Below are 14,648 nucleotides of genomic sequence, written 5' to 3'. Positions count from 1 at the left end.
CAGTTGCACAGTCTTAGAAAAAAAAAAGATGAATGGCCTAACTTTACTGTTAAAGACTATAATCCTTTCAAAATGAGGGATATAATCTTTGAAATGAGACCAATATTTTAAGGTAAAATGTCTAAGAGTAGGGAAATGGAATCACTTTGCACCATTAGTTTCTTTAAAGCTTTGTTCCTGAAAGAAATCTTGCTTTCTTTGCAGGAACATTATAAACAGTTTCAAATGTTCCAGTAACATATACAATCCACTTCTTTCCATTACTTCCTGTGTATAGTGCTAGCAGTGGATATCTGGTTTATAACAAGATGTCATAAACACCTACAAAGCATGGATAAAGAGATGCACACTCTCTGCTTTGGGAGACTATGCTCTTCCAGTCAGGGATACTGGTACTTAGGAGCTTGGGGGCACCAGGTCCCTTTCTTGGTTTTGGAAAGTCCTTTTGTCAACTAGGGAAAGGTGGTGGATGAAAAAGAGAGGTGCGTAAAAACACTTTCAAAGATCCTAATCACAAAACTAAATTTCATTTTTCTTCCTATCACACTGTTCATGGCTTTCTCAAAGTGAGAAATGAGTTTCCTATAGCCCCCAGTATCCCTAGAAAATAGAAGGGACAGACGTGTATTGCCTTCAGCCCCAGGCAAAGCTGTCCAAGTCTGGTGTGGCCTATCGAAATAAAGACTTAAAGGAGAGGAATAATTCAGTGACAGTCATGTTTTAACCAAAAATATATCCCATAAACTCTGATTTATTTGATAAATTTAGCTAATGCATACGATTAGGTGCTGAAAAGACTTACATTTCTCTCAGGCAGTCAACACTATCACAAAAAGCTTTTAGTTTATTAGATTAGCACTCAAAAATATCATTTAAAAAAATCTGCTGAGTTTGAAGGAGCTGACAGATCCCAAACACTTACAGTGATGGGAGACTGTTATCAACAGGGATTGTCCCTGTGATGTTCTTAAGGGACCAGTGCCAGACCCAACTACTCACTCTTCTGTTCCAGCCCTTGAAGTATATCTACAGCTACTGTCTTAGAATTTGCCTAGGGCAGAAAGTTTGGCAGAATGGCCAATAGAGAAGACAAGACAATCAGACAAAGCTGTCTGAATCACCCTGTAACCTGGATTCATTACTGCAGTGCTTTAATACCACTAACATCAGGTATCTAAGCGTAAGTAACGCAGGTCATGGAGTACACTGGAACTGTTGCTTCCAGAAAGATTTAGGAATCAGCATAGATTAACATGACCTCAACAAAACAAGGTGTGTTACATCTAAACAAGGTGGTAATGAAGTGGTATAGAGTTGAATGTGAATGTTCTGCTTGATGTTACTTTGAGTAAAACGCTAGGCCAATTTCCAGCACTGGTGGTTTTTTTAAGATGTTGAAAAAGTGGAGATAACAGAGAAAACTTGAGAAATTATTCCATTGTTGAGGAAAACAAACAAACAAAGAAAGAAATTGAATTCAGTCTGTTTTGCTTATTTTAATGACAGCTGCAAGATGCTTTTATTAAAGTATGTATGGACTTTCAGAGGCAAAAATTTGGAGTATGTAAGGTTTCTAATCAGTGAGACAAGAGCAACAGACAGAGAAAACCAGAATAGAAATGGACCATTGTTCTTTAATGAGAAGGCAAATTAAATATGCTAAAAAAAAAAAAGTCAGCTAAAGAAATAGCAAGTTCTTTATCTTTTTTATGGCTTCGAATTAAGGGTTAAAAATGGTTATTGCAACACAGAACAATGGTTAACAATGGTTAAAGATGTTTTCCCTTTCATACTGCAACTAGCTGATAACAGCAGCCTGTTCAATGCTTACTAATGACATAACTGTGGTATCAACTGAGGTAAAGGTGACCTAGGTTGAATACTAGCAAAAAGTAGCTAGTGGAATCATGATACACATTGGGAGATTGCAGGATGCCTTACACTGAGACATTTTAGGATCAAGGAAGTGCTTTAAGCACACATCTTTTTTCCTGGCTATAAGAAGAAACTCCACTTGAGTACTTCAGAGCCCTTCCGCTGTTGCCATTCAGTTGTCAACAATATGTCATGGTTCTTATGTGTATTTCATAGTAGCCCTATAATGAGGTGAAGCATTTGTTCCTCATTAAACAGAATTTGGTCTGGATAGGTCTATACTGCTTTTGCTTGTCTGGCTGTTTGTGGACATAACTTGCCTTATTCTCTTCTTCTCACAGGTTTATTCCTGAGTCTTGGTCCACCTGTAGTGTCACCTGTGGAGTGGGTAGCCAGGTGCGGCTTGTGAAATGCCAAGTGCTCCTCTCTTTCTCTCATTCTGTGGCTGACTTGCCCATCGATGAATGTGAAGGTCCCAAACCTGTGTCTCAGAGACCCTGTTACAGTGGTCCCTGCAGTGGGGAGGGAACTGAATATACCCCAGAGGAAACTGAGCTGTTGTATGGCAGCTTGCAGGAGTCTGATGAGCTCTACGACTGGGAATATGAGGGCTTTACAGAGTGTTCAGAGTCCTGTGGAGGAGGTAGGTGCAAACTGCTCCTGTGCTGGATTTACTTTCCCTTTTCAAGTGTGTGCTTTGCTGTTACCACCTACAGAGATGCTACTTTGCTACAGCTGTTTAGAATCATAGAATCATTTAGGTTGGAAAAGACCTTTAAGATCATCGAGCCCAGCTGTATTTGAAAAGGCATGGATGGAATCTGTGAAAAAAACCCACTTGCACACCACATTTTAGCCCAGAACTTTCAGGCTTCAGTCTCAGGCTGTCACCAAGAGTGATCAATGTATCAAAGTATCAAGGAATTTCCTTGTATCCGCTGATCACTCAAAAGGCATTTACATAAAAGTAGGTGAATGTTAAAGCAATCTGGTGACACAGGCTAAGAATCCCATGTCATTTTTAGTTCTTATCTCTTGATTTGTACTGTGCAAGTATAACCATGTGAAAGTAAAGTATCCTCCCATAGCAGATGCATTAAATTGATACTCTAAGGGCTCAGGCAGTTGTCTAACTCCTTTCACTAGCTGACATTAGCTCCAATCCCAGTGCAAAAGAAAACTTATGGCAAAAAGCGCTAATGGTGTGATTGTCTGAAACTAGCAGACTTGGCACTTGGAGTTTCTCAAAGTTAATCAAGGTCTCAGGTTCCACATGTTATGGACTATTAATGCACAGTTCTCTGATATCCTTTTTTTCCCTATCATTTTGGCTAGCTAGTTCTGACAAATATGTCCACTCCAGTATTTTTTAAAATGAACCTAGACTTCTCCAGCTGCTGTCTTTTTACATTACAAGTTTCAGCCAATTTAAAAAGAATTACTGTAGATAAATACAGTATAGGTACTGTAGAACTGGAAACCACCCAGCACTTTAGGAACGGTTAATAGTGTGATCTGTACAGATTCACCAGTAATCAGTTACAAACTGAAAAAGCACAGTCTGTAGAAAATAACACAAAGGTTTTCTATGTTTACTTTTAGCTTGCTGACAGTTGTCAGTGTTTGGAGTAGCACACAGAGAGTTGTCAGATCATTGCCATTATTGCTTTGTTTCCTATATTAAAATATCACACTAGTGTAAGCGAAGTGGTGGCGAACACTGACTTTACAGGAGCATCTGTCATATACTGAGGCTACTAGTGAGCAGTAACAATTTGTCACTCTTCCACTGTGAATACTGAAACCTGAATACCTTCTAGAAATATCTTCTTGAAACAAAGTCAGAAGTCATTTATATGACTATAGTGACTATGTGTGTATTTTTCAAATATAACTCTCAGATTGATGACAGAGACATTTTGCTTTATAAATTTAATCTCTTTCAATTGTCAGCAAAAACTGTTAGCCAAAATTTCTTTTTGTCTGATGTTAACTCCAAATTTTCCAGATTAGCAAATGCTAAGTCAGATATTTTTGTAGCCAGAGATGCAAGACGAGTCAAACTAATTTTATTGTTTTTGAGGTCTCAGGAGAAGAAATTGCATAGATATAGAAGTAACAATTCATCTCCCAGAAGTAGCAACCAGAAGAAATTAGTCATTTAGTCTGCTGTTAGTACCTGCGTTTCCCAGAGCTGTCGTCAAATGTCATGTAACAGTAATTTTATTCTGGTAGATATAAACACAGAAAATCTCATTTGATGGTATTTTGAAAGTGAATTTAAACTGCCTAGATTCACGTCCCACCCTCTACACCCTTTTATATTGTGATTTCCTATTGAGAACTGATTGAGAACCTTTTTTTCAGGGAAAGCAATTTTAAAGCAGACAGCTTTTTATTGTGGTAAAATTGTGCAGTAGATAATGTTTAGAATTCAGTTACTTATATATGAACTTCAGGAAGTTTTTTTGCCTTTTTATAATTATCTCTGTACCATGGAACTTCTGACAGATAATCAAAGGTCTTTATATTCTCTAAATGTTCAATGATCCATCCTTGATTTAAAGCTTATAACCGTTTGCCCCATTGACCTATCAAAAACAGAGGGACAGATGTTATCTGTATGCTGAGGCTTACTCAGGGCAAGATTCAAGGAGAAGCTGAAGAAAGTGATTTTAGGCACATTTGTTTACTGCTAAAGCGAGCCAGATTTTAAGCTATTAGAGCCAGAAAATTCTGTCAATACATAGTCTAGTAACCAAGAACTGGTTAAATTCAGCCAGGAGCCCTTTTCTTCAATACCCGTGCTGCCAGGCAAGATTACTGGTTCTACCGGTACCTTTCTAAGGTAAAAAGTTGTAAGAATTTCTGAAAGGAAAGTACAATGAGCAGAATAGAGTGCTAGTGCGATAGTCTAAAATTATTGGAAATGCAATCAGAGATTACTTAGATTACAGGAATAAGCATGGAAAATGAACTCTCTGGGAGATTTGGGACAGGTTGAATACTGAAAAGTGAAGAGCAGTAGTATCAGAGCTGGGCTATATGAGTTTGATAAAACAAAACCATCAGAGAAAAGGCTGAATTCAAGACCTCACAGTCAATAACTTTTGGATAGTCAGCGTGGAAACAGACAATGCAAAAGTGTAAAAGTAATTTATAATATTTGGTCAAGAACTCAGTTACACACTTCAGAGAGGAGAAATTGAAGCTGTGGAAGTACACTTAGTTTACAAAATTTTGATCTGAAAATAAAAATATCCAACACATACAGATATTAAGTGAACTAGCATTGGCTCTTATTATTACTGAGAATAAGGAGAATGAATCTGACAATAATTTCAGGAATACAGGAACTACAATGAGTTGCAGCACTTTGGTACTGCTGAATAATATGATAACATTTTTTGCCTAATGACATATGCTCTGGCATTAAGAACAGCAAAAGGTATTGCTGTTACACTGCTCTTGGAGCTGCTCAAGCTCTTCCAACATTTTTTTCTTTAAATGTTGGTGTCTTCGAAAGATTGTGAGATATTTTGGAAAACTAATTGTTGGTTTTGAGAAGGTGAAGCAATTGTTATGAGTTCAGCTAATCTTTTCCTAACTCAAGAAGTAAGGATGAATGTAAAATGCATACTTCCACTTTACTTGAACCACTGTGGATTAAATTTTTAGGAATTTCAGGCCAATTATTACCCTCAGACCCCCTGGGGAAGAAGTAGATCCTCTCTCACTAAGTATTCTTTCCTGTGGCATGTAGTGTTGCAACCCCTGATTTTCTAGCTTTCTAACATTGTGATCAAAAAAACCCTGTAAAATTCCCACCTCACTCATTGGAAAAGTGAGACAGAGTAACTGGTGTGCTAAAGAGTACATAAGGAATTTGGTATCACCAAGGATTTCCCAAGTTAAAACATAGTCATCAAATCTTCCAGCTTCTCTTTTAGTCCCTACAGCTACCCTTGTTTTGTCCAGCTCTCCAATATACCCTGCAGGTTTGCATTTTCAGTTTAGGTGCAAGTCTGTGGATGGAAGAGTAACCAAGAGAAGCTGAACTCTCAGTCCTTGTTTCGCTTTACTTTTGCACCTATAGCAATCATACCATTGCTTAAAATACAGCATACAGAAGTCAAGATCATCTTCACACCTTAGCCTGCTTGACTGACAAATAAACATCTTCATTGCACTCATAGTGAAAGGATGAGTTACTAGGGAGCACTGGACAATTTTCTATCCAGGGAAGGTAAGTGGTAAATGAACCTAGGGACTTTTTACTGCAATTGAGATGCCTAGAGAGACTGCAAGTAAAGGTAAGTTAAAGCCCAGCATCCCATGGGGTGTTCTGACCAGGTCATCTCCCAGTTGGCTGGGAAACAGGATAGAAAAGGTGCAATAAGCAATGTATGACTGTGTCTGGAAAATTACAAGAGTAATTTTGCTGATGAAAGCTTTTCCCAATAAAAGAGAAAAAAGGAACTGCGATTTTTCCCTACTCAATCAGGTATGCTGTGCCAAGAAACATGCCCCTTTTGGTAGATATTCATATCATAATCCTCAAAGACCATCAGGCATAGTGCTTGGATGTGGACAGCAAACACTTCACCAATGTGTGGGAGGGAGCCTCCTTGCTCTCTGCAGCCAGGGCTGCACGTCCTGAGCTGTCATTCCTGGCTGGGAGGTTGTGCTTTCCCACACACAGCAGCCCCAACACAGCCCCACTGGGCCTGACAGGCCTGTCTCTGCCCTCAGCTGCCCTTTCAGGTACAGAGAGCTGGCTGTGACCACACATTGTTGTGTGCAGGTGTCCAGGAGGCTGTGGTGACCTGCCTGAACAAACAAACCAGGGAGACTGCAGATGAGACACTGTGTGTAACCAGCCGCCGTCCTCCACAGCTGCTGAAAGCCTGTAGACTGGATCCCTGCCCCCCAAGGTAGGCTTCTTATATCTTATCACCAGACATAATTTTTTTTTCCAGATTTAAGACAGATGTAATCAGTGATGAAGTTGAGAAACTGATCTTCAAGCTACCTATAAATCAAGACATTCAGGGCCAAGGATGCTTGAATCTGGGCATTACTGAAATTGTTCCTGAAGTACAAGAGTAAAACAGGCAGACAAGAGCCTAAGACTGCTCCCCAGGTTGGAGTACCACAGACTCAGCCGTCTGGGCTCAGCAGATCTGTGTCACTGCTGCCCGGACTTCTTCTAACTGACATGAAGTGAACAGAGGTGATGTGAGTAAAACTTCTGCTTGGTAAGGTAGCGGATCAGCGCAGCTGGGTTGGTGTTGTTACTGCAGGTTACTTGCCAGTTACTGTGTAATTTAAACACAGTGTTGTTACTGCAGGTGAAGATACCTGGGCCAGGGGTCTTTGGCTTGTCCAGACATCATTTAATGGATTTTGATGAATCCATGACAAAAGTAAAACAAGTACACAAGTGTGGGTGACAGTAGTCCAGTATATGTCCTAGAGCCATTTGAACAATGCTAGCAGTATGAAAAAAATAATTTTAAAAAACTTGTTACCCCAGACTCAATGGCCTTTTGGTCTGGAGGCACACACTGCCTCACACATGCTCTTTCTCAGACTGCAGAGGCTTACAGCCTCTTCACCCCACAGTCATATTGATCAGGAAGTGCAAAGTGGTGGTAAAACCAAAGGGTAACCTTCAGACCAATTGCCTATTCAGGTCCTGCAGGCAGCCAGTTTATGGATTGGCTTAGATTCACCCAGAGTGGTGTCACATTTAAGGAGACTTCTCCAACCTCCCCTCTCAACAAAGGTTTTGCAGAACCTGTTCCTCCCTAGCCTCAGGGAGCTTCCACAATTCTGACCCAAAAAATATCAGATCTTTGGCTGCAGAGGTTCACATCTGTACCTTCTATGATGGAAAATAGCTGTCATGAGGTCCCTGTGGTTTATTTAAGTAGACCTGGGTCTGTCAAATCTTCAGGATATACTGTAAACAGGTGCATTTACTCTCTTCTCATAGTGTAGCAGTTTTGAAATATATTGATTTATAACTTTGGACTATTTAAAACACTCAGTGCTGTCCCGGTGGTAGATATTCCTTAGGTATATTGGTAAGTGTAGGTATGCTTTATATGACATCAGGCTATACAAAGGTATACTGTTATGAATATTCGGAGAGTTGGGGTACACAGAGAAGGTTCACATTAAAAATCAAATATGGTATCAAATATGGTCAGCATCCAAGAATGATAAGGAGAGAAATAATGGTTTGATCAGATGATCAGGATTTTGAGTCCGTAACAAGCAGAGCCAATTAGGCTGACATGTTACACCAAAGCATTAGAAGAATTGTTTATGGGGGTATTGCAACCCTGACTTTGTTAAATTGTCGGTATTGCTGGCAATAACACACAAATATTATATTGCTGCTTGAAAATGCAGTCAAATTGGGTAAATCAACAAACAGTTACAGGACTGGTGCCACAGCCAGGTGTTCAGCTACTAAGACCAAGGCACCTGCTTTGAGAAACCTGGTCTACTAGGGACTGAGGGGGTCCATCTGTCAAAAAAAGGGAAGAGCATCTTTGGTCATAGGCTGGCAAAGTTGGTGAAGAGGGTTTTAAACTAAAGTTGCCAGGGGAGGGGAACCTCAATCCATCCTACTCCTATCAGTTTGATGCCAGTGCCAACAATAGATGCTCAGAGCCTGGAGAAGGATCACAGGTCAGCAGGAGAGCACCTGTCTGCTGATTTTGGCTGAGAAGGGGTTAATTCTTTTCACTGTGGTAGTCGGGTACCTTTCCAGCTTCCTGCGCTCTACTGTGTTGGCGGGAGGCTGGTAGGGGTGGAGCCATGGTGGCAGTGGCTGACCCTGACTGGCCAATGGGTTGTTCATTCCATACTCCACACCATGTGACACCATGACCAATATATTAAGGGGGGCAGTTTGTGGCTCGGGAAGGCGCGGTGTCAGGTCGGCGGGCAGTGAGCAGCTGCGTCGCGTGAGGTTTGCTTCTGTGGTTCATCCACCTCTCCCCTCCCTCCCCGCCCCAGGTTTCATGCTTTCATTTTTTCCTTGTTTTCATTTCCACTGCATTTTTGTTGTTGTTGTTTGTTTTTTTAATTTTAATTATTAAACTGTTCTTATCTCAACCCACGAGCGTTACCTTTCTGATTCTCCCCCCCATCCCACCGGTGGGGGAGTGAGCAAGCGACTGTGTGGAGGTGAGTTGCCAGCTAAACCACAACAACCTGCCAGCCACTCCAGCCAGTAAGTCAGCTGCATCAGGGGCCTCTATGCAAACTCACATAGCAAACAAGAGCAAGTAGAGACATGTGCACACCTGCAGGACTATGATCTTATTGGCATCATGGAGACATGGTGGAATGGCTCCTATGACTGGAGTGTTGGAATGGAATATACAGGCTCTTTAGGAAGGACAAGCAGGAGAGATGAGGAAGGGGTGTCGCCCTCTATGTCAATGACCAGCTGGAGCACATGGAGCTCCGATGGGGACAGATGAGGAGCCAGCTGAGAGTGCATGGGTCAGAATTAAAGGGAGGACAGGGACAGGTGACATTATATTGGCGTCTTCTACAGGCCACCCGACCAGGAAGACCAAGCAGGTAAGGCCCCCTATAGACAGGTAGGAGCAGCCTCATGTTCACAAGCCCTGGTCCTCATGGGGGACTTCAACCACCCCAATATCTGCTGGAGGGACAATACAGCCAGGCGTAAGCGATCTGGGAGGTTCTTGGAATGCATTGATGATAACTTCCTTCTCCAAGTGATAGAGGAACCAGCAAGGAGAGGTGGTATGCTGGACCTTGTTCTTACCAACAAGGAGGGGCTGGTGGAGAATGTGAAGCTCAGGGGCAGCTTTGTCTGCAGTGACCATGAAATGGTGGAGCTCCTCTTCAGGGATCTGCTTGGTAGAGTACCATGGGATAAAGCTCTGGAGGGAAGAGGGGCCCAAGAAAGCTGGTTAATATTCAAGGATCACTTCCTCCAAGCTCAGGAGTGATGCATCCCAACAAAGAGGAAGTCAGGCAAAAATGCCAGGAGGCCTGCATGGATGAACAAGGAGCTCCTGGACAAACTCAAATGCAAAATGGAAGCCTACAGAGGGTGGAAGCAAGGACAGTGAAATTGTCCAAGTAGCCAGTGAAAAGGAAATGAAAGCGAAAGCCCTGATAGAATTAAATCTGGCCAGGGCCATCAAGGGCAACAAGAAAAGCTCATATAGGTATATCACTGAAAAAACGAAGAGTAGGGAAAATGTGAGCCCTCCATGGAAGGAAATGGGAGACCTGGTTATCCAGGATATGGAGAAGGCTGAGGTACTCAACAACTTTTTTGCCTCAATCTTCAATGGCAAATGCTCAAGCCACACCACCCAAGTCACAGAAGACACAGGCCAGGGACTGGGAGAACGAAGAACTGCCCAGTGTAGGAGAAGATCAGGTTCTAGACCATCTAAGGAACCTGAAAGTGTACAAGTCCATAGGACCTGGTGAAGTGCATGTGTGGGTCCTGAGGGAACTGGCAGATGAAGCTGCTAAGCCACTATCCATCATATTTGAGAAGTCATGGCAGTCTGGTGAAGTTCACACTTTCTGGAAAGGGGGAAACATAACCCCCATTTTTAAAGATGAAAAAAAGGAAGACCAGGGTAACTCCAGGCCAGAGCTGATCCTCCTGGAAACTATGCTAAGGTACATGGAAAATTAGATGATTGGTGACAGCCAACATGGTTTCATTAAGGGCAAATCATGCCTACCAAATTTGGTGGCCTTCTACAATGGGGTTAAAGCATTGTTGGATAAGGGAAGAGCAACTGACATAATCTACCTGGATTTGTGTAAAGCATTTGACACTGTCCTGCATGACATCCTTGACTTTAAATTGGCGGCATAGGAGTTGACAGATGGACCACTTGGCGGATCAGGAATTGGCTGGATGGTGACACTCAAGGAGTTGTGTTCAACAGCTTCATGTCCAAGTGGAAACCAGTGATAAGTGGCATTCCTCAGGGGTTGGTACTGGGACCAGTGTTTTTGTCAGCAACATGGACAGGAGGATTGAGTGCACCCTAAGCAAGTTTGCCGATGACACCAAGCTCTGTGGTGCCGTCAAGGGAAGGGAAGACATCCAGAGGGGCCTTGACAGGCTTGAAAGGTGGGCCCATGTGAACCTCATGAAGTTCAAGAAGGCCAAGTGCAAGGTCATGCACATGGGTCAGGGCAATCCCAAGCACAAATGCAGGCTGGGAAGAGAATGGATTGAGAGCATCCCTGAGGAGAAGGACTTGGGAGTGTTGGTTGATGAGAAGCTCAACATACCCGGGCAACATGCACTTACAGCCCAGAAAGTCAACCATATCCTGGGCCAAAAGAAGCATGACCAACATGTTGAGGGAGATGATTCTCTCCCTCGACTCCACTCTCACCTGGAGTATTGAGTTCAGCCCTGGGGCCCTGAACATAAGAAGGACATGGACTTGCTGGAGCAAATCTGCAGGAGGGCCACAAAGATGATTGGAGGGCTGGAGCACCTCTCCTATGATGACAGGCTGAGAGAATTGGGTTTGTTCAGTCTGGGAGACTTTATAGCAGCCTTCTAGTACCCAAAGGGGGCTTACAGAAAAGATGGAGAGGGACTTTTTGCAAAAAGCATGTAGTGATAGGACAAGGGGTGCTGGATTTAAGCTGAAAGAGGGAAGATTTAGATTAGATACTAGGAAGCAATTCTTCACTATAAGGGTGGTGAGGCACTGGAACAGGTTGCCCAGAGATGTTGTGGATGCCCCCTCCCTGGAAGTGTTCAAGGCCAGGTTGGATGGGGCTTTGAGCAACCTGGCCTAGTGGAAGGTGCCCCTGCCCAAGGCAGGGAGCTTTGAACTAGATGATCTTTAAGGTCCCTTCCAATCCAAACCACTCTATGATTCTATGACTGTATGAAAAGAACTTTGTAGGTGGAAATCTCAGTGTCATTTATGGGTAGCAGCACCTCTGGATCTGAGAATGCATGGTAGGAGATTGATCTGACATGGAAAATAAATATTCACTGGTTAAGAAAAAATAAGGCACACTCATTTAGTCCAGTATTTATGTGAGTTCGGTTACAAAAGTAATCTAAGAAATTGGGAGAAGACTTTTTGAATTAGTTTATGTGAAAATCCATACCACTGTGGTAACCTTGCTAGCAGAGCAGAGCTAGTTTAAAGCAACCTTGGGCATGTAGTCCACCCCATGGATTACAAGATGATTGTACTGTAGGTAAGAATCAGGCCGTGAAGAGGAGCTGAAAGGGAGACAGAAACTTTCATCCACCCCTAGGGCTGCAACTGAGAAAAGGGGAAATTACTCCCTTCCCTGTATATACATCTCCTCTCCCTCCAGCCTCCTCAGTCTGGAGGAAATTGCCTGTCTGCAGTTATTTAAGTGGCACAGGATGAAGAACAGCATGTGTTCTGCAAAATGGCTGCTCTGGCAAGAGTAAGGAGGCCTAAACTTCAAGGCGGCAGACAGCAGGCAGCATGGCTAAGGGAAAGAGAGTCAAGAAGAAAAGTTGATGTGTCTCTCAGGCAGACTGTGCCAGGATAAATTCCTTATTTCCTGCAAGTTTCTGAAGTGTCTACTCATGCCACTATATTAAATACGATTATATATTAATTCAACTGATAGTATTTAGTGTATAAGTATTATTGCTTTATAATTGCAACAGTCTGCAGACTTCCAAGAGAACACATTAAAAAAAAGAAGAAAAATAAATGTTTTAGGGTTTTCTCTTTGTTTTAATTGTAAGATGCTTCAGGATTCTAATTCAAGAAATCTTGATTCGGAAATCTGATGGCACTTAAGGACAGGATTTTAGCCTAAGGAATGCTGGTAAAGGCATTGCAATTGACTGACAAGTCCAAAACTTGTAATACACTGTGGGTGTGAACTTCAATGAGTTTTAGGGCAACAGGTATTATCCTGCCCCGCTGTAGTTCCCAATCTGTGTGTTCCTCCGTGCACTTTTCAGTCAGTTTCTCCCGCCAGCCAGTACAAGTGCAATTCATACAATTTCTGTCCTATCCCTCAAATCTCACCATATTACTTCTTAACAAGCTTTACACCTTTACAGTAATTTACTCTGTTCCTCAATTATTTCCTATCTTCATTTTTGGAAGGGATTACCAATGACCTATTTTCACTGTATCTTGCATAAAACATTGAATAACCTCTTTGTAAGAAATTGCAGTTTTAAACATGAGCCCAAATCTAAACTTGAGACAAAAACTGGTACTCATTTGTCTATCAAGCCTAATCTGCTCTTGTAGCTATATCAAACACAGCCATTGTTATCATTTATTTCAATGCTGCAGTTATCATACAGAGTAAGTCTCTTCTGAGGTACCTTTCAGTAGCCAGTATGTCTGCTAATCTCTCAAACCAGTTCTTTGCCAAACCAGGTCACTGGCCTGAAATTGTCTTTTCATGCTCCTCTGTGGTTCATGCATTCTGCATCTGCAGCAGTCCCCTGAAAGACCAACTAGACAACCTTCCACTGTTGAAAGTGTTGGCAGAAAAACACAAACCCTCTTTTCTGACCTGCTTTTATGGTTGATATTCTTTGCCTTCAACTCAAGGGACAGCAAGACTTTTTTACTGTAAGGAACCTTATATATATTGTTTGAAGCTTGTCAGAAGGTTACTCTGGCAACTAAAATTGCCATTTGTAGCATTGAATACTCCATTGAATTGGCTCTGTTATATAAATATTGGCTCCCCGCCAGGTTCAGCTATAATGAGCTGCAATAGACTGATAAGTCTACAGAGTGAATACAGGCCACTTCTGTCAGCTCCCAGAGCACTCTCGTTGAGCCTTTGATCTGCCTTCCAGTGTTGGCTGCATAGTCATCTCTTTAATGGACTCCCTTCACTTGCAAGGAAGATGCTTTGTGAGGAAAAGCACCTCACTCTCCCTTCTGCACAACGATTCCCTGAAACCTTCCCTGCCTGTTCAGATTCCTTGTCAAGCTGGTGATACTGAACAACAGATTTTGTCAGACTGGCACTGAACAACAACTCAGTGTGAATTATTCTTCTGTTGCTGCTTTTGCTAATTTAAAAGTACTCTGCCGTTTCATTTTTATTCCTTAATTATTAAATTTTCAAAGCTTAGTTAAGTCTCAGTTTTCCTCTAAGGTGTGTGTATACTGTACATATATTTGTAATGTTATCTCTAACATGAACTGACCATAGCAGGGACATCGCTTCCTAGAGACTCAGATCCAATTTTAAATATCTAGGTGGAAGTCTTAGCTCTCACTTCATTTCAAAGGAGGAATATGATTTTACTGTAAGTGATATAACAGCTGAATGAAAAATCAGTTGTAGTTAAATTCTTATCTTTTATGTTCCTTTTTTTGAGACTACTTTGATTATGAAGCCAGGAACTTACCTGGGAGTCCTCATCTCAATACTATAGCTTCACTGCAGGAAAGTGTGCTATCCAAACAGGATTGACAGTAACTTTCTCTGGTGTCCAAAGTTTAAGATCACATTCTGGATGCTATTTGAGACCTGACACTGAGGATACTGGCTCAACCCAAGTTAAATCTGCTAAAGAACCCTCAAGAAGACCTTTCACACCTATGAAACAGGAAGATTTGCTACAAACACAGCTCCAGATTCATAACAGAAAAGGAAAGGAGATGTATGGGCTCCAAGTAGACTTCCCAGTTTGCAGGGTCCAATGGAGGATGCACAGATTGACAAAGGACAAGAGGAAGCCAGTATTGACA

At 42.0% G+C, this 14,648-nt stretch overlaps 1 protein-coding gene across 1 annotated transcript in view; it reads left to right on the top strand.

Moving 5' to 3' along the window:
- Nucleotides 1-14,648, top strand: part of ADAMTSL1 (ADAMTS like 1) — a 208,821-nt gene that overhangs the window by 119,944 nt on the left and 74,229 nt on the right. Inside the window, exons 14-15 of the mRNA XM_075078908.1 lie at nucleotides 2,217-2,518; nucleotides 6,680-6,809. Of these exons, the coding sequence (XP_074935009.1) occupies nucleotides 2,217-2,518; nucleotides 6,680-6,809 (432 nt within the window). The remainder of the gene's footprint in view (nucleotides 1-2,216; nucleotides 2,519-6,679; nucleotides 6,810-14,648) is intronic.

The sequence above is a fragment of the Phalacrocorax aristotelis genome, chromosome Z (genome assembly GCF_949628215.1).
Source record: "Phalacrocorax aristotelis chromosome Z, bGulAri2.1, whole genome shotgun sequence".
NCBI lineage: Eukaryota > Metazoa > Chordata > Aves > Suliformes > Phalacrocoracidae > Phalacrocorax > Phalacrocorax aristotelis.
This window is presented reverse-complemented; position numbering and strand designations above follow the sequence as displayed.